Source organism: Symphalangus syndactylus, chromosome 3 (assembly GCF_028878055.3).
Source record: "Symphalangus syndactylus isolate Jambi chromosome 3, NHGRI_mSymSyn1-v2.1_pri, whole genome shotgun sequence".
Lineage (NCBI taxonomy): Eukaryota > Metazoa > Chordata > Mammalia > Primates > Hylobatidae > Symphalangus > Symphalangus syndactylus.
Window position 1 is genome coordinate 17,714,339 of NC_072425.2, and position 20,370 is coordinate 17,734,708.

A 20,370-nucleotide genomic window follows, 5' to 3' on the forward strand; every position below is an offset into this window, starting at 1 on the left:
CATGCAAGCTGCATCTCAGCCATTAAACAAACAAGCACCTTTTATTCATACTGGTTGAAGAGACAATCTTGATGCCAGTCAGGGTTTGGACCTAGCAGTTGACAGCTAAATCCCAGTTGTGATATTTACTTCCAAGTGACCTTGAACAAGCGACCTAACCTTTCTAGACTTGGGTTTCCTCTACTGCCAAATGCAGATATAATACCTTTCTCTTAGGTAATGGGACCATATAGTTTGTTGCTCAGTCAGGACAATATTGAGAGTGAAAAGTGGGTGCTATTAATAATTACATAAGACCGTGACCAGCCCGGCCAGCATGGTGAAACCCCGTCTCTACTAAAAATACAAAAATCAGCCAGGTGTGGTGACAGGCACCTGTAATCCTAGCTGCTCAGGAGGTTGAGGCAGGAGAACTGCTTGAAACTGGGAGGCAGAGGTTGCAGTGAGCTGAGATGGTGCCATTGCACTCCAGCCTGGGTGACAAGGACGAAACTCCATCTCAAAATAATAATAATTACATAAGACAACAGACCTCGACTGGGGCCAACCAAGATGTATGGTCCCCTACTCATAGAGCTATTAAGAGCCAATGAGATAGAGTACAGCTGGGCACCCAAGCTCACAACAAACGACAGCCATTATTAGCAATACTACTGGTCACGTGATCAGCTGGGCCTTTTCCCTTCATCTAGATCCTTCCCACATCTTGGATTACCAATTGGTTTGGATACTTCCCTACTAGTACACCATACATTTCAACAGCTTTGGTAGGAACACCTGCTAGCTAATGTTGATGTTTTCATCTGTCTTCTGTCCTGATGATAGTTTCACAAACTTGATTCATGCTCAGGTCCACCAGACTCACTCAAACACAGCTCAGGCTTCTAGCTTCCCAGAACCCCAATGTCAGGGGCCAGCTGGCATTTCCAGATTCCCCGACTGCCTTGGCAGAGGCTCGTTTCTCAGGCCTCCTGCAGTGCTGGGATGCCTCTTCTGGCGTGGACCCATAATTGGCCTTCATTTGTGATCACAGACCAATGAGCAGTGCTGACCAGAGGACGAATGGTGAGGGGGTGGTTCTGTAAGTCCTCCAGGCAGGCCTACAACCTGGACTGATGATGAAACAACTCCTGAGATCCGGATTTAATTTGGAGGCTTCCCTGGGATCTGCAGGCCTAAGGATGGCAAGAGCACTCCTGTCGTCCTCCTGCCTAGAGGGTCAGAGAACAATCTCTTTTGGGCTTCCAGTCACTTTGGCATTTTGGTTTCTCTTTATTCTCAGTATGGTATCTTTGGGGGTTATTTTGGGGTGTATTAGTGGCTCTACTACTTAGTAATTTGTGATTTGGGCAAATGACTCGCCATCCTCAAATCTCAATAGTTTCCTCAACTGCAAATAGGGATAAATGTCAGCTTTGCTGTCAGCCTTAAAAGCATCTTTGTGGGCATTAGAAAACTGCTGCAATATAAATATAAAAAACATAAAGACTATGAATGTGAGTTGTGTCCCCCAGAGTTGTATAGTGCACAAGTGGGGCCACCATACATGGCGGCCCTCAACAGGCTGCCTTCCAAGGGCTGTTGGAAGGATTAAGTGAGATAATGTATATAAAGTGCTTGAGCCATAGTGACAATTAGTTGTTGTTATTCTTTTTATTACTGGAACTTTTCTCATTTCTAACCTTTGGGGTGAACTCAAAAGAGGATCCTAGGCTGGCAGCTTCTGCTACAGGGCAGAACATACAGCTCCATCTTATAAAAATGACAGCTCTGCCCACAAAGCGGCCTCTTGCTTGGGCTGTAGCACCACAGTGGTGAGAGGGATGCGGACACATGATGTGTGGCCCCACCACATCAGGCCAAGCGGGGACATTCAGAGGCAGCCCACCAGAGACTGGGTGGGACCCAAGCCCTGGAGAGGCTGCCTCCCAGTGTACAAAGGCTGTCATGTGGCACAGTCACACCAGCCTCACTTGTGGGGAGGGAAAACCTGTGCGTGATGGAAACTCCTCACAATACAATGTGGAAAAGCAATTTTAAGAATCGTTTTTATTTTAATTCTGAAGCCAAGGAAAACAGTTGGATTTGCTTTTCTTTGTTGGACGCAGGAAAAAAATGAGGAGCATCACTGTGATTGGAGTTGAGGTCTTCTGCAGTCCTAAGATGGCTGGAATGCCGGGATGGGGGCGGGGAGTGTTATTTCTCTTGAGATACAATTAGTTGAATAAATATCAAGAGAGCAAAAGTAAACAAACTTATTACTGCCCATTAAGAGCCGCCAAACTGGCAAAAAACTGCTGGGGGGAGGGGAGGAATTGGGGTTGGAGCCTTGGACTCCAAGGAAAATAAATGACTCTGAGGCTCAAAGAGAAGCCCAAGGAGCATGGCCCTTGGTCAGGCTGACCCAAGTCCTAGACTCAGTCAGCTTTGGCTATCTGCTGTGTGTTCCTGGGCAAATCACTGAGCCTGTCTGGGTTGCAATGTCGCCGTTGATAAAACAGGGGTGAATAACAACCCACCGGATTACCTGGGATAATGTATGTCAGGCGCCCAGCACAGTGCCCTGTTCCTTCCCTTCCTTCCTGTAACCCAATCAGTTCCGAGTCACCCCACTAAGCCTAGGCCCCACAGAGGTATAACAGTAGGACTCAGAATCAATATAGTTTCAAGAGGTCCCACTGCTAGCAACATGACCTCAAAGTCAGCTACTCCCACACCTTTTTGAGCTTCAGTTTCCTCAGCCTAGAAATGGGCATAACACTAGTAAGTCACTCTGAGTGTTGGAATGATTAAATGAGAGAACGTTGATATGAAGGGCCTGGAAGCCCTAAAGCCCTGTGCAAGCATTAGTCGAGGAGATAGTGTGAGTGCTTGGCATGCTGCCTGGCCCACGCCCAGCATCCTCACTGTTGTTGTTTGTTTCAGCTTTGTTCTTGCTATCGTATTGCTAACACATTATTCCAATCTCCCACTTCTGATGTGCTTCCATGCTGCTCACCCAGTGTGCAAGGTGGGTTGGATCACCCCATTTCACAGAAAAGACTCAGCCTTTGAGGTCTCAAGTGCAACGGCAAGAACTCTGCCGGGGAGCCATGAGAGCCCATGTTTGGGAGAGGATAGAACTCAACCATAAACAGTGCAGCCCTCTCAAATCTGGAGGTACAGGAAGGCTTGGAAACCAACCTTGTCTTGCAGCCAGGTTCCCTCCTGGGTCTCTGGCAGTTTCTTGGCCACCATGGAGCCCTGAGCCCACATAGGCACAGAGAGGTGTTTGTCACCCACTGCCTCAGGTGAGCAGCCTGAAGAAGGCGGTGGCCCAGCAGGCCTGCCCTAGCCCAGGGTCGGGGGCGGCTCCTCCCCATTGTTCTGGGGTGGGTGTGGCCACTAGCACAGGGGCAGCCAAAGCACCGCTGGAAACCAGGCAAACACTTCCAAACTCAGTTGGGTTTCCATTGACGTCACTGCAGCCCCACCTCCTAGCAGAGCCCAAACCAGAGGCTCCCGCACACCTTTCTCTGCCTGGCCTCAGAGAGGCCTGAGCAGGCCATAGGAATCATGCATGCTTGGGCTTTGTCATTTAAGTGGAAAACAGCTCAGCAAGGCCCCAGGGAGCACAGGGTCTCTTTTGTAACCGCTCACTGGCTGGTACAAGGTGGAGCCCAGACCCAGGGTCCTCACTGGAGAAACCCCCAAAAGGGTTCAGGGAGGACAAAATCTTTAGGTCCTGTGTCATGCTTGTTATTTTAGCATCGATTAATGTGAAATCAGAAAAGTACTGATGCTAATACCCTTTTACTAGTAAAAACCAGATTAAATATATGCCTGTGTCGTTTTTAAGAGTTAGCAGATTCAAATCCAACAGACCAGGGTCGAGCCCTGGTTCTGCCACCTTCTAGCTTTCTGATTTGGGGCAAGTCACTCAGCCTCACTGAGTTGCAGTTTCCTCATCTGTAAAATGTAAACAGCAACAGTATCCACCTTAAAAGGAGATTATGAGAATACGGGAAAGTGGAAAACACTTGCAAAATGTTTAGTCCAGGGTCAGGTATATAGTGGACCTTGGTCAATGGATGTTATTAATAAATACATACACAGGCCCTCCTCTGCGCAGCTCTGACCTCCTCAGGTAGTCACTTGTCCATGGGATCCCTGCCCCAATCTATCCCTCTTTCCAGCACTCCCAGCTGCTCAGCAGCTGTTGGCAGGTGTGTCTTGTCATTCCAACAACAAATATTTATTGAGCTCCTATGTATTTCAGGCCACGCGGTAGGCACTGCACATGGAGTGGTGACTAACACAAACACCCCCCTACCCTCATGCAGCTTGCATTCAAGGGAATGGGGAGGAGACAGCGTGTATCTTATGGTGATAAGGACACTGGAAGGGGAAGGTGGTGAGGTCACAATCTTAAATCAGCAGGGAGGGTCTAACTGAGAAGGTGATATTTCAGCAAAAACTGAAAGAGGTGAGGGAACAAACAATGAAGAAGGAAGGGGGCAGGGACCAGCAAGTATAATGGCCCTGAGTCCTAAGTGTGCTTAGAGCACTTGAGGGACAACCAAAAGGCCAACCAGGTGGTTGGAGGAGATGATCGAAGGGGAGAGGGGTCAGAGACGAGACCAGGGGGGAAGTGGGGGCCAAATCATAGAGTGTCTTGGAGACCCACTAGCTTTTCCTCCAAGATGGTAAGCCACTGGGGGGTTTTGAATAGAAGAGTGACCCCGTTTGACTTTTTAAAAAGGACCACTCTGGCTGCCAAGTTCAGGACAGAAGGTAGGATGGGCAAGGCTGGGGCAGGGAGGCTAGTTAGGAAATTACTGCAATAGTCCAGGTAAATGGCACAGGTGGGTTGCACCAGGGTGGTGGCAGGGAGGTGGGGAGACACAGGACTCTGAGAATATTTCTGGCATCGTAATTTGGCGGCGAATTAGATGTGGGGTATGAAAGAAAGAAAGGCGTCTAGGATGACTTCAAGGCTTTTGGTCTGAGCAACTAGAGTGGACATTTACGAACACAGGAAAAACTGGGATGAACAGGTTGGGTTGGAGATACGGGGAAAAACGAGTTCGTTTCTGGACGAGTTGAGATACCTAGCAGATAGTCAAGTGGAAATGTCCGAAAAGCAGCTGTATGTATGAGTCTAGAGTCCTGGGGAGAGTTCCAGAAATAAATGCGGATGTAATCAGTACTTGAGGGTGATCACCAACGTGACCTCTGGATGAGATCACTAAGGTAAAGAAAATTCTGAGGACTGAGTTTTGGGTCCCCCTCAACAGTAAGAGAAAGGATAGGAATATGAGGATGAACCAGCACAGGCTCTGAGGAGGAACGGCCGGCAAGACAGGAGGCAGGGTGGCGTTCTGGAAAGGAAGGTCAAGAAGGGAGCCCAACTGTATCCCACAGTGTGAGAGGGAAAATATTAATGAGGATCAAGAACCAGCCCTTCCATCTGGCAAACAGACAGGGGATCCTGTCTAGAGCAACCTAAAATGAAGGGGGGGGGGGGCAAAGCCTGATGAGGGTGGGCTCAAGAGAGACCAGGAAGAGAGGAACTTTCTGGAAATGGTGAGTGCAGGCAACTCTTTGGAGGCGTTGCTAAAAAGGGGAGCAGTGAAATGCAACAAGAGCTGCAGAGGGGATGTGAGGTCAAGAGAGGGTTTTAAGTTGACAGAAAAAACCGTATGATTATAGGAAAATCATCATGATGTTGGGGAGATGGTGAGGACTGCTGGAGCAAGGCCCTCAAGTGGGCAAGAGAAGGGATCTAGCACATGTCCTCCCCTCCCTCTTGGCCCATTTAACTCCTACTCATTCCTCAAGGGTCAGTGTAAAGGGCACTTTCTCAGGGAAGCATTCCTGACCCTCCGATTAGGTCAATTCCCTGTAATACCCCTTTACAGCATGTGATAGTTGTGCTTTCTGGCATTTGGGAATGGCATAATGACGTGAAAGCCCCATGAGGGCAGGGGCTGGCTCCATCCTGTTGGTAGCTGTATCCCTAGCCGCTAGCATGCTGTCCAGCACATCACAGGTGTTCAATGAACATCTGGTGAAGGGATGAATGGTCCAAGAATAGAAGTGAAGCAAATCTGGAGACACATTCTGTGTTCTGCTCCCTTCTAACTTAATCACGTTGCAGTGGTCAGGACTGTGCTGTCACTGGCTATTGCAAATATTTGGATTCAGAAGAGCTCGGTTGTTTGTTCCTGTTTTGGCTCTGTAGCTTAGCTAATAGAGTGACCAGAGCCACGTAACTGGACACATCCTTCCACTGACGCTGTCCACTAAAACTGAATGTATTCCATAACATGTCTAACGATTCATTCGTTTATCAAATATTTGCCCAAAGTGCAATATCCTGGGAATACAGGGTTGAATCAGACACAGGACGTGCCCTCATGGAGTTAGAATCCAACAGAGAAGATCAAACAGAACTGCTATTCAGCACAGCGGTGATAGGTATTACAAGGGGAAAGTTCAGGGGGTGTGAAAGTATAGAATAGGGAGACTCAACAGTCTGAGGAGCCAAAGGTAGCAGAGGAGGGAGACCAGAAAAACCCTCCCTCTGCCTCTGCTCCCCAGCTTGAAGCTGCCTGGATATGGCTCTCAGGCTCTAGGCCAGGAGTTCAGCAAGGGGGCTGCAGGCATTGGAGCTGACTCTGGGAGTAGCAGGGCTATGGCCTCCTGCCTTCAGACGCCCTGAGACCCTCCCTCTTCCCTTCTACCTCTGCTGGGGCCTGCCTGTCTCCTCTTGCTTCCAGAATGGCTGCCTGTTCTCTGACTCCAAGAGAATGTAACCCAGCATCCTGAAGCTGAGTTTTTGGAAAGCTCTGCCTGCTTGGCGAGAAGGCTGGGATCACTGACGGCACAGGGCACTGACAGTGGTGGGACCGTCACTGATTCTCCCCTCTGTTTACTTTCAGGCTTTCATAGATTCTATTCACAAAGAATAACCACCATTTTGCAAGGACCATGAGGCCACTGTGCGTGACATGCTGGTGGCTCGGACTGCTGGCTGCCATGGGAGCTGCTGCAGGCCAGGAGGATGGTTTTGAGGGCACTGAGGAGGGCTCGCCAAGAGAGTTCATTTACCTCAACAGGTACAAGCGGGCGGGCGAGTCCCAGGACAAGTGCACCTACACCTTCATTGTGCCCCAGCAGCGGGTCACAGGTGCCATCTGCGTCAACTCCAAGGAGCCTGAGGTGCTTCTGGAGAACCGAGTGCATAAGCAGGAGCTAGAGCTGCTCAACAATGAGCTGCTCAAGCAGAAGCGGCAGATCGAGACACTGCAGCAGCTGGTGGAGGTGGACGGCGGCATTGTGAGCGAGGTGAAGCTGCTGCGCAAGGAGAGCCGCAACATGAACTCACGGGTCACGCAGCTCTACATGCAGCTCCTGCACGAGATCATCCGCAAGCGGGACAACGCGTTGGAGCTCTCCCAGCTGGAGAACAGGATCCTGAACCAGACAGCCGACATGCTGCAGCTGGCCAGCAAGTACAAGGACCTGGAGCACAAGTACCAGCACCTGGCCACACTGGCCCACAACCAATCGGAGATCATTGCACAGCTTGAGGAGCACTGCCAGAGGGTGCCCGCGGCCAGGCCCGTCCCCCAGCCACCCCCCGCTGCCCCGCCCCGGGTCTACCAGCCACCCACCTACAACCGCATCATCAACCAGATCTCTACCAACGAGATCCAGAGTGATCAGAACCTGAAGGTGCTGCCACCCCCTCTGCCCACTATGCCCACTCTCACCAGCCTCCCATCTTCCACAGACAAGCCGTCGGGTAAGTCCTTCTGGGATCGTGTTCCATGTGGGTCTCAGAGCCAGGCACCAGGCTTCCCTTGGCTGTGTCCACAAACGGGGGAAAAGCCACGGCCAGTTGAAGCCGGGCCAAAGACGTGCACAATCCCCCAGCAATCCCTTGGGCTGAGCTGCTGGAGCCAGTGGGGTGAGGGGAGGGGGACCACATTCCTTAGATGGATCCTCAAAGGTATTACCAAGAAATGGAGTTTCAGAAGAGGGCAAACACTCTCTGGTTTCTGACAGGAAAGAACCCAAGGCCTGTAGTTTTCTAGGCTCTGCATGAGATCCCGTGTGTTGGCAGATAGAAGAGAATGACTCTCCTGCAGCTCATGCATTGTGCCTGGCACAGGGTTGGCCTTCTGTAAATGCTCACCAAATAAACAATGGGCCAAAAGAAAAGAAAGTATTACCCACATTAAGAATATGATAAACACATTGTAGGGGCTGGGCATGGGAAGGAGTCCTTCCTAAAGCCCACACACTTCCTAGAGTCTGCTGCTGTCTAGAATTTTCAATGATGCTTCCATATGCTCTTACATACACGTTTCATCTTAAAATATAGCAATTCTCAGAATACCGTTATGGGGGAGGAATGGGATTGCTGGCAGGTTTTAAAGCTTAACCAAGATACTGGCACTGGACATTTCCATGTATGTTACATAATTAACTCCTGGAGCTCCTTGCAGACAGGATGAGTAACTTGCTAATAGGCTTAGGATGTTCAGGCAAGATTTGCATTCAGATCTTTTCACTTTAAATCTCTGGCTGACTTCTCTATGCTCTAGGACTCTAGGAACCATCATTTCTGGAAGAAGCAGGCCAGAGGCTCCCCTGTCAGAATGTCAGCACACATCCAGTCCCCTGAAGCTCAGCCCCTTGTTCATCCAGAACACCTGAGCCTTCCCAGTGGGCTGCCATATGAGAACTATATTCATCTCTGCAAAAACGAACCATGTATCTACTCCAAGTCAGTACTTTCGGTACCACTTCATTGTATAAGCAGGGAGAGATTTTTACTGAAAATATCCTGCTTTACACTTATTTCACACTTTTAAAAATAACCACCAGTACTGGGAATAGCAGCTTCTTGCTAATTCCAAAGAGGGGCTGAACCTGAGTGCAGGGGGGTGGCCAGTGCAGAGGACAAGGGCAGCATTGTTTTCAGATAGGGCGGGTGAGGTGAGCTAAATGCAAGGTGAGCATCCGCTGCAGCACCTCAAAGGAAAGACCTGGCCTGGGTGCAGGATTGAGAGCAGGCGCTTTGGGGTAGGCTGGCTTGGATTTAAATCCAGGTTCCTCCACTGATTAGCTCTGGGACATTAGGCAAGTCATTTTGTCCCCCTGAGGCTCGGTTTCCTCATCTGTTAATTGAGGATAGATTAAAATAGTGCCTGTCACTTTAGGAAATGAAATACTGCAAAAAACATGTTTAGCACAACGCTGGGTCCACGGTAAACTACAAGCCTCCTTTGATCTAGGTCTTTTCATCTTAAAACAAGGAGACTGAAATAAACAGTCCCTTTTTTAGCTCTGGCGTTCCATCTGTACACGTGTCTGCTTTAAATCAGAAGCTCTGAAAGAGAGGGCAGGGTGTGTTAATTTGTCTTGATAGAATACCAAGAGGGTAAAACGTGCCCTTGGGCACCAAACAAAGGCTCAGTTGAATGTTGTTATAACCCTGACTGGAGACAGGCTGGACTCAATGGTTACTCAACAGATCTTCTCTGGCCTAAGTGTCTCTGGTTTCTAACTCAAAACATTTCAGGACATTCCTGGGCTTGAACTAAGCTGGCAGATACATAGTATAGGAATAAAGACCTGGGTTTGCATCCATGCTCTACCCCTTGGTTAGCTGTTCGCTCATGACGTAGTTATTTAACTCTTCTGAGCCTCAATTTTCTCCTCTGTAAAATGGGGACAAGCGTCATAACCTCACAGTGTTATGCTGTGGATACAATACAATCAAGCATGAAACATTATGTCGTGTAGTACAGCCAACATTTGCTGAGCCCCTACTGCATGCTGGTTGCAGCACTAGACTTGGGGGAGCAGGTGACAACTGTGGTCCCTGACCTCCAGGAACTCAGTCTGGGGTAGATGGCAGGTGCATGAATGCATCTGGGATCTGTCCAATGCCCATGATTTCTAGTCCCTAACATCAGCACATCAGATCTGACAATGGATTTCTCTGGGAGGGAGTATCCGTCGAGGCCAAAATTTCTAAAATCAGGAATGCAGTGAAAACTGGGCTGTCTGATCACTGTGGTGATACCCTGGTTTGCTAAGTGCCCTGGCGGACAGTAAGGTGGCATGACTAATTCTGCCTAGAGGGAAGGGAGAGGTTAGATAGAGGTGGCACTTCTTTGTTGCATCTTGAAGGATTCGTAAGATTTTTACCAGGCAGACCTGGGAGCTGGGAACCCAAGTGACTAGTGGATCCCTGATGGAGATGAATCTGTGCAAGGGCCCAGGGGCACAGTTCTACTCCTGGCACCTCAAATGGTTCAATCTCCTGCTTCTTTGTGTTCACAATCCAGTGTGGGCTGTGTGTATCCAAGGGTCCTGCATTCGCCCACCTTTGTCTCCCACTTAAGAAAGCACGCCGTCATGGGAGGGAATGGCAGTGATTTCATCACAGAGATAACTGGAATGCATTAGAATTTATCCTTTTTTGTTACGTAAGGATCCCCAAATGTTGGTACTTGCTCATTACTAGTAGATTTCTTGTGACCCATCTCACCACTGAGCTCCCACACAAGGCACTGCCAGCTGGGATTGAGTGCCTAGCTGTGGAAGATGAATGGGTAGACAGAGCCCAGGAAGAGAGCAGCTGGGGGAGGGCCCTGCCCTCTCCTGGTGTTGAGGACTGAACTGGGAGGAAAAAACAGATGGTCTCTCTGCACGGAACAGTCAGGGCATCCAATCAGCAGAGAACATTCTTATCAGGTCTGTTCAGAGAGCTTGGGGCAGGTTCTGATCCTAGAAGACAAAACACTCTTCTGTGCTCTTACCCAACAGATCCTTTGTTCTTAGGGACATCACTCAGCCAGAAATACCTTTGCAATTAAACACCTTTGCACCCGAGCCTTGGCAGCTTCCAAATCTTTCACTCAGCAACCTCAGAGCCATGTGCTCTTTTCTTCGTCTGCCCACGGCACGCCCTTCCCCAGGGGACTAAGGGAGCCATGGCTGCTTATCTGAAGCTGTACTCACAAGCCTGTTCCCAGCCTTACTGAGACAGTAACAGGGTGGCCCCAGGCCAGGATGGACTGCTGATAGCCTGAGTGAGGAGGCACAGGCAGCTCCTGGCTTCCCTGGCTCTTCACCTGGGCTTTGTCCTGTGTCTCTCAGGTCTGGCCAGACCCAAAGGCATTTTGGTTAGGATGATTCTGTGATGAGGCCTGGGCCAAATAGCCCTGTCTGTGGTCCTCTGCCCCACATATCCTGCTGCTGCTATTAAAGAGGAAGGCTACAGGGGTCATTCTCTAAGAGGCAAAGGATAGAGCAGGCACCTGGGTTCTGGGAGGCCTGGTACTGTTTCTCAGCCCACCCAAGGCAGAGTCACACATTTGCCAGCCCTCCTACACAGTGCCCATCCCAGAGACTGATCAGGGAGGAAAGGACAGTGCCAGCAGCAGCTGCCACAGATGGGCTTTGTCAGAAACTAATCTTTAAAGACCAAAAGGAGTGAGCACTTTTAGCTGTTTTCTCTCCTAAGAGAATACAACCAGTTCAGTTTATTTCTCAATGAGTGAAGAAGGAGAGGCCATAAAACCATGAAATACCAGAACTGTTAGGAGCCTCTCAGATCCCCTAGCATGGCCTTCCTGTAGCAGAGCCTGTTGGTGGCAGAGCAGAGATCGATCCTGGGACTTCTAACATGCAGGATATTGAGGTTCATAGAGGTCAAGTAACTTAGGCAAGGGAACATACCTAGTAAGTGGCCCAGCCAAGGCTCAAACCAAAGTATGTCTTAACTACTCTGGATATTGCACACTTCCACGGGAAGGCTGGAGGGGAACTGGTGTAAAAATCACCCCATGAATGCTTGACTTGGCCCCAGCTGCCACAGGGACCTGACATTGTATCTCTACTTCCTGACCTTCTATCTCTACTTCCTGATCTTCTATCTCTACTTCCTGATGCCATGTTCCAAACAGTTCCTTAAAATGAGCTCTGGGAACAGAGGTGGTAGATTTGTTATTAGAATGCTCATGGTTCCAATAACACAAAATACTGTCGCTACCAACCCACCAACATCATGCTCCCCCTCCCCAGGCCTAGCAGGAACCAGCCAAGCTCTCCAGTAGAAAGCACAATGTGCACCCGACTCCCAGCAAATGGTCCCAACTGAAGTCTAATTTTTATCAAATCTGGACATATCCTCTGGGGTTCCTTCTACTCAGCATTTCAATGTATAGCTGAGTCTTTCAACATATACTAAGTGTGAAGTTCTGATTTCTTTAAATGTTAGCCCTGACTGTATAAATGTCAGTAGACATGACCTTCCCTTGGGACCACATTAGGAGGCCCCTACATTGCTTCACTGACAACAGTGCACACGTGGAAGCCACCCTCTCACAACAGATGGTCTATTGGGCTATGGCCAGGATGGCACGGACAACTTGAACAAGAGTGTTTTCCTAGATGGATTTTCCACCTGTATTTTATTCTACTCTATAAGGTAGGAAATATGTACACGATTGTGGTTCCCCAGCACAATGGTATGTTTTAAAACAGAGAAACATATGATGTTGTAGCTCTCATTCTTTCTGGAGGTCAAGCAAGCAACCAGGTGAAAAGGTGTCAACCCATGTGTGGCTGGGTCAGCTCCAGCAGGCTGGGTGTCCAGGCTCAAGCACTGTAGAGAGGGGGAGACGCACAGGGTGTGTGTGGTGATGGTGGCGAGTGAGGGTGACTGCCCATCCTGACTCAGCCTTCAAGGTCACAGAGGCTGAGGGAAAAGCCCACCCAGGTCTCCTGCCTCCAGAGCGTGTGCTGTTTCCACTGTACAATATTTTCTTTTATTCTAAAAGGTTTTGTTAAGCAAAATAAGATTCCAAATTCAGTACAAACTACATAATCCAGTGATTTCCCAAAGAGCATTCTTTGCTAACTTCTTCCTAAACAAAATCTACTCTAGGAAGATGGCCCACCTGGATGATGGTTCCAGGAGGGCCAGCTCCCTTATTGCTTTGCTTTCTCTTCCTCCTCTTCTGGTACCTTGGGGAACTGATCACAAAGAGCCTTTTGAGTGAGATGGAAAGCTACCCCTCCATTCCTCAGGCAGTTTTCCAAAGATGACACTTGGCTAAATGCTCAGGGTATTTACAGTCATAGGAGATAAACTATCAACTTGTTACTGTTAAAAAAATCTCGTGATCTGGGATCTTGATGCCTGAAAATCCCAAGATTGGTACTTGGCAAACCGAAAGAAATCTAGAAAACCCTACAGATCAGGCATCTGTGGCCAGCTAATTGGCCATACAAATGGATTGTTGTGGTGAACTTGTATAGTATTAATCCTAAGATGCTGTTCCCCTCCGCCCTCACCCCCACAAAAAAAATAAAGTAGTATTAAATTAGCCTCATACAAATGCTGGCACCATGCTCCTGGACTTCTCAGCCTCCATAACTGTGAGCCAAATAAACTTCCTTTCTTTATAAATTACCCAGTCTGTGCTATTCTGTTATAGCAGCAGAAAATGGACTAGGTTTAGTCCTGTAAAAGTAATGAAGTATATACTTCCAGTGGTTTATACCCACATCAGTGAAGGATGCAGGCAGCAGAGACCTCTTGACGGGAACACTGGAGATGATCTTTCCTACTATCCCCGCATCACCACTGCCTCAACTTCAGCTCTCCCTGGCATGAATCTGGTCAAAGATTATGCTGAAAATAAGCCTGATGGTCCTCATCTTATATCTCAAGATGAGGCTATGGAGCTACAGGGCCTGGAGTATTTATGTGATCCTTTGTTTAAAAAAAGTTACTTTTCCCTGATATTTTTGAATACAGTAAGTCAAAACTACTATACGCACAGAGAAAAATCTTGCTAAGAGAATTTGTTTAAATTATAAATACAATAGCTCCTAAATGTTGAAATTAAGTATCTTAGATGGTATGTCTAGAGTAGGGTCCAAATGAACAAAAAATCCACTCATCTGGCACCATCCCAGACATAATGTGCAGAGAGACTACTGCAAACTGTCCAGACTTTCCCACAAAGCAGGTTCCCTTTGCCGGGGTTTGGTCTGGATGTGGATTATCATCTGTTGTGGGGTCTCTGTTTCCAGATGGATTTATTATTATTGGTTCTCAGCTGGAAAGCACAGAATGAAGGTAGCAAAGGGAATGCAGCTCAGGATTGTGAAGGATGGAGGGTGAAGGATGGAGGATTGAATGATGGAGGGAGGCACACAGAGCGTTGAGGGACTCATGGAGTGAGCCTGCAAGGGCTCCTGCCTGAAAGGAGCCCACAGTCTTATGGGGACACAGATCCCCAACAATCCTAATGTGGTGTGATAACTGCAGCACAGAAGGTGGACCTGAGTTCTAATCCCAGATCCTCCACTTTCCAGCCGTGTGATCCTCTTGAGCCTTGGCTTTCTCGCAGGTGCAGGGGCTTATGAGGATGAAATGAAACAGTGTGCAGAGCACATGACAGGTGAAAGGCTCTAGATACATGATCATCACCATTCTTATTTTATTCCAGCAGAGATAAATACACAAAGCATTTTGGGAACCCTGAAAAGGATTAAGTAGCTTTCCTGGGGTTGGGGAAAGCTTCCTGAAGGAGGTGATGAGGAAGGTAAGGGCCTTGTGGTGCTCTCAGAACTACCGCCAGTGATAGTCAAGAAAACATGAAGACAAGGCTTGGTGCCAGACAAATGTCCTGCTTTCAGAAAAAGAAAAAGAATGTATACCAGAAATCACATACAACTGGCTTGTGGTCAAACCCCAGTAAAATTATAGAAAAGAGTACACGAAGGGTTCACGAGCATTTGGAAGATTAAAAGGTCACCCGTGAAAGCCGGCATAGGTTCTTAAAGAAGAAACCAATGAAGCTGATCCCTTCCTTGGAAAGGGTTAATAGGCTGGCCAACTATGGGACTGCTACCTGTCCAGTATCTGTGGATTGTAGTCATGGGTCTGATAAGTTCTTCCACGATGTGCCTGTAGGACAGAGCCACAGTCTCTGACAGAGCCATGGTAACTCTCATTAGTGTGCCTGTGGAACCCTGGGGCACTGCCCACCTCTACATCAGAGACCTCCCTCACCCAGGAAGCCTTGGGTGCAACTGGCCACTGCCCCCAGGGAGCCAAGGTGAGCTGCTCACCTCTGCACACAGTGAGACCACCAAAGCCCCTTCTAAACTCTTTTTTAAAATGTCTTTAAAGCCCCTGTTTCTCCTCCTGCCCAACGGCGCTGGTGGAAACCTAAGAGTGACGTAATGCTTTGGACAGTGGCCTCTGGAAAGCAGCGCTACAATGTCTGTTTCTCCCAAGGTCAAACGAGCAGAAACAGGACCTTTATAAGCCCTTTCTGGGCCCTAAGAGCTCTTACTTGAGAGGCCTCAGGCTGTATCACATGCATTGAAATGACCTACCTCACACATTTAATATAATTTTTACTGGAACAATTTTGAATTTACTGGAATACTTTTGCTTTTAAAATTATTTGGCTAAGAGTAACTCAATTAATTTATGGTTGGATCTCATTTCTCAGTAAACATCAAGCACGTTCAGGAATTCTTGGGAAGTGAAAAAAATCTAACCTACAAATTGTTTTCAAAAGTAATAACATTTTCATGAAGACAAAATTTAACAATTAATGAACTTGACAAGATGTCACACTTTGTAGTAATTTAATTACATACAATAAATTTTGATTTTGCAGTTTTCTTTTCATATTTTAGAACCAGTAAGTTTTTTTAGGCCTCAAACATTTTCATCAACTCCTGAAACACTCCTTGTCCCCAGGCACCATGCCCATCGTTTGAGGACTAAAGCGGCCTGAAAGCAGGCACAAGCATTTGGACCTTTTCCCTGGAATGATCAGAAATGATATGTGTGATGTCAACTCTGAGGTTCTGCAGGAACTGAAATGCCTTTGGGACCATACAAGCTATTCCTGTGTTTAGGTTATTGTTTTGTACTCTGGTTCGCTGAAAAGCAGTGATTGACATAGAATATATATGCATCCATAACCAAAATCTTATTTTGCCAAGCCTCTGGATAAATGACATTCGAAGACCCCCATACAACTGCTCCTCACTGTAGCCACCCCTCACACCCCATCCCCCGACCCTGTGTGTCTGTTATCCTGCCCTCATGGGGTGCCCAGTGAGTCCTGATGCTGGCCTGGGTGGGACTCTCACCTAAGCAGGCCACGTGCCGTGGCACTCAGATGCATTAATTTGGGTAGGAAATTGCAGATCCAATTTCAACAGTTAGTCATTTCTCCTGTTGGAAAAATGTTTCAGGGAGTGGTGAGAAGACTTTTTGGAGACAGACCATCAGTGAGAGTAACTGAAAACAGCATACAGTTCTCATGAAAAGCAGACTGCATCTTAGTGATATCACAGAAGCCTCTCCCTAGTGCCTGCGTATGGACTAAAATATTCACAGGAGCGACTTCCCAGAACTAAGAGCCCCCCAGAACATTTCCCACAGGCCACAGGGTCCTCTGAGTGGCCTAAGGTGGTCAAATTCTGACACCTGGGGCTGGACTCAGGGGATAAAAAGGACTGTCAGGCTGCTGGCCAGCCATGGGGTCCAGTCCCACTGTGGAGGAAGGACTCTGCTCCTCCCCCCACACCTCAGGCACCTCAGAGAGAAGAGGCATCCCTCTTGCCCACGGAGGCCTCACTGCTTAGCTCCCAGCCTCAAGGTCAGATATTCACAGAGCCATGTTTTCCTAGTAGGAGGGGCACTGCACTGAGAGCTGATGCAGCTTGTGAGCCCATTTCTCCACTAGGGCCTGGACCGGTAAATCAGGCTGACACTGGTCTGCCCCAGACCCACAGAGAGAGAATTGGAAATAGGAAGTTATGCTTGCCTGGCCTAGGTGCCGGTTCTAACTCAGCTTGACCAGAAAGGCCCTGTGTTGCGAGTAGCAAGCACTGTATCAGCCATCAATCAAGTGGGTCCTGGTTTCCTGGGAGGCCATGGTCCTTGTGTGCCTAATCCCTGTCAAGAACCCCAGAGAGGGCCGGGCGCGGTGGCTCACACTTGTAATCCCAGCACTTTGGGAGGCCAAGGCGGGCGGATCACGAGATCAGGAGATCGAGACCACGGTGAAACCCTGTCTCTACTAAAAATACAAAAAATTAGCCGGGCATGGTGGCGGGCGCCTGTAGTCCCAGCTACTCGGAGAGGCTGAGGCAGGAGAATGGCGTGAACCCGGGAGGCGGAGCTTGCAGTGAGCTGAGATTGTGCCACTGCACTCCAGCCTGGGCGACAGAGTGAGACTCCGTCTCAAAAAAAAAAAAAAAAAAGAACCCCAGAGAGGAGGAAGGAAGGACCCAAAGCTGATCACCTCCAACACTTACCAGGATGTGGCAGTGGGGTCCAGGCTGAGACCTGTGTACTTGGTACTCCCCCACTTGCTGATGTCCCTCCTCTGGGGGCCTCCTGACCCCAGACCCTGTGTGCCTACCCATTCTTGTTGCTTCTCCAGGGAACCACACAGACTCGGCTCAGCCACGGGGCTGCATTTCTCTTCACGTGGAACATTTGGCCACAGCTCCGCCAAGAATGTAAATGTGGTCTTTATAGAGATGAGGTCGGGGCACTCACTCCACTCTGAGCCCAGGTGCTGCCGAGTTAGTGTTGGCCTGATGCTCTGGGCAGAGCTGCCCTCTCAGAAGGGGCGCCAAGTTAAACACCGCTAGGTACTCTGCACTGGTCCAAAGGGAGCGCTTTGCCCACTGCACATTGAAAACTCAGTTTCATTGACAAAAAAGATTTCCATTCTTCATGTCAATATATCTTTGTGGCCTTCTTCACTGAAATTCTGACTTAAAAATGTATGGAAAACATCTACTGGTAAATATCTTACATTTAGTCTTGTATTGAAAAGCAAATATAGCAACGTGTGTGGAGGAGGAATTAGTCGGCGGGGGGGGCGGTGAACAACTTCAAAAATGTCAGCTTTCATCTATCAAACGAAACAGAAAGGGATAATCTTCACAGAGCACCTGCCCCAGCTGGCTCCCATGCTGGCCGCTCTTGGGTTCATGACATCCTCAGAACAGCTATGGTCTCTTCCCCATTTCACAGAAGAAGCAACTGAGGCTCAATGAGGACCCTGCCCAGTCACACTGTGCATAGGTGAGGCCATTGAGATTGGAGCCGAGGGCTCCTGACTCCAAGTGTGGAGTCTTCCTCCAGCCCTCGCTTCCTCAGCCAGGTCTTCATCCATCGAGGCCAAACCCTTGCCTGGCCCCCTACGAGGGCATTATTTATATGGAACAGTTATAGATTTTTCACAGTATTATTTACACGTTACAGTTGTGGATTTCTCATCAAAGTAGCATGTTTTGTCTCTGCTATTTTAAGGGAGCCACATAATTTTACTGTTGACAATTTTTCAATGTTAACTCTTTTTCTGACTAATTTTCATCCATTATTGATGTTTCTGACCTTTGCCACTGGTGTGTGAAAAGGAAATGTGTTCGAATGCAGGAGATTTCATAGAGGTCTACTAAGGGTTCTGACGGAAATTGTGTTTGAATATGTGTTTTTGATGGAAGCTAATGGGGTCTGATTGTCATTTGAAATTCCGTGTACAGACACATATGCACATTTTTTGTAACAGCAGAAAATACTAAACACTTCTATACAATTTGATACCTACTCCATTATTCTAGAAAGCCTTAAAAGAATTACCATGTTTGCCTTTTTTAAAAAAAGAAAAACTTCTACGTCATAACGAACACTACAATAGTTGAAAAATGGGCAAAGAACACCAAAAGGTAAATATGGAAGAAAAAAATCATTAAAGATTTTTAAAAGTTTTACACCTTGACAAAGGACTATAAATTTTTATGTTTTATTTTTTCGCTGGCTGACTGGCAAAGATTAACATTAGTTCTAAGGACACAGAGTTAAGTCAGCCTGGGTCCCTCATTCTTGAGTTCGCTCTGGTTGGGGGAAAAGAAGAGTACTTTAGTGTGTGAACTCTGAGACACCCCCTGGGTGCATACACCTGCTGTGTCCTTTACCCACCAGGTAACCTTGAGGGGATCCTCTAATGACCACAGGGTCTGCTTTCCTACCTCACAGCAGTGTCAGGAGGGTCAGCTGTGGAAATACGTGGCTAGGACCACAGGAAATGCTCAGTACACACTGGCTATTATTATTATTACTTCAGTCATGACTCTTAGAACATGGAGTTTATAACCTGGGACTTTGGGAATCCATTACCTTCTGAAACTGTCTACAGAATTGTGTGAGTCTGTTCATTTTTCTGAATAAAGGATCTAGAACCATCCCCAAATTCTTAAAGGGACTAGTAGCCCCAAAACATTTAAAAACACTTGCCTTTAAAAAGAGCCCTTGGTGGAAATGCCAAAGGTAAAACTGAGATCACTGATGGCGCCCACAAAGGCAGCCCCAGCTGGAGCCACAAGGCCAACTGCCACTCTCCCAGCAGCCTCCACAGCCTCTTCCTACGTGGCGCCTCCTTCAAAGGCAGCCTTTACCTCTGACAATTCTGTAGCAGTCCTGGCAGCTGTGCAGTAAGAGGCTGGGCTGCTCGCTCTCAGTGGGCGTTATTTTGCAGGCTTCTGCCGGATCTTCCGTCACCAGCATTCGCATCAAACAGCTTCTCCTGTGCTGCTGACTTGGTAAGGAGCTGGGAGGCCTCCCACGCCCACCGGCGCTCTGCTCCAGCTGTTGGGGACAGACTCCCATTCTCTGCCTCTGTCCCTGGGGCTTCAGCCGAACACAACCAAAACCTTTTTCTCCTTCACAAATGCTCTTTCTGGAGGTCTGGCCTCCCCTTCCCCAGGAAGGATACTGAGGGGGTGGTGGGGGAAAGGCAGGAAGTGGCACTGGCAAAGGAAGCAGCTGCTTGTACCCCATCTGCTACCCAGGGGGTGGGGAGCATTGGGTCCTGCCCCATCCCTTGAAGAAGAGGTCTGGCAAAAAGGTAAATGGGTGAGAAGATTCTTCCTCCCCGGAAGATGAAGGGAGAAGCCCCTGAGTTAACTGTCGGCACCCAAACCAATCTTTCTTCTAGGGGCGATACTGGGCAGTGGGAAGCAAGGAATGAGCAAGACAGCCCCTGCCTTCCCATCAGGTTCTAGGTGGATGAATGCTCAAACACAAGGCTTCTTCCTCAGGAAGAGCCCACCTGAGATGTCTAACAGAGACCAGAAACCTAAATCTTTCTGGTTTATAACCATTACCTGTGAACTAGTTGAGCCCAAACACCAGCTAGGAAGGAATCTGAGAAGTGTGACCTGTACCAGAAAAGCTGAGTATACCTGTCACTGATGGGCACCTCCCTTCAACTCACACAGAAAGAGAAAGGACAGGATTCTATAGGAATT

The 20,370-nt window shown here is 48.3% G+C and overlaps 2 protein-coding genes across 30 annotated transcripts in view; one reads left to right on the forward strand and one right to left on the reverse strand.

The window, feature by feature from the left end:
• RALGPS1 (Ral GEF with PH domain and SH3 binding motif 1) overlaps window positions 1–20,370 on the reverse strand; it is a 302,263-nt gene that overhangs the window by 108,433 nt on the left and 173,460 nt on the right. The window lies entirely within an intron of this gene.
• Window positions 1–20,370, forward strand: part of ANGPTL2 (angiopoietin like 2) — a 36,036-nt gene that overhangs the window by 7,396 nt on the left and 8,270 nt on the right. Inside the window, exon 2 of the mRNA XM_055271053.2 lies at window positions 6,924–7,789. Coding sequence (XP_055127028.1) covers window positions 6,973–7,789 — 817 coding nt within the window. The 5' untranslated portion in view covers window positions 6,924–6,972. The remainder of the gene's footprint in view (window positions 1–6,923; window positions 7,790–20,370) is intronic.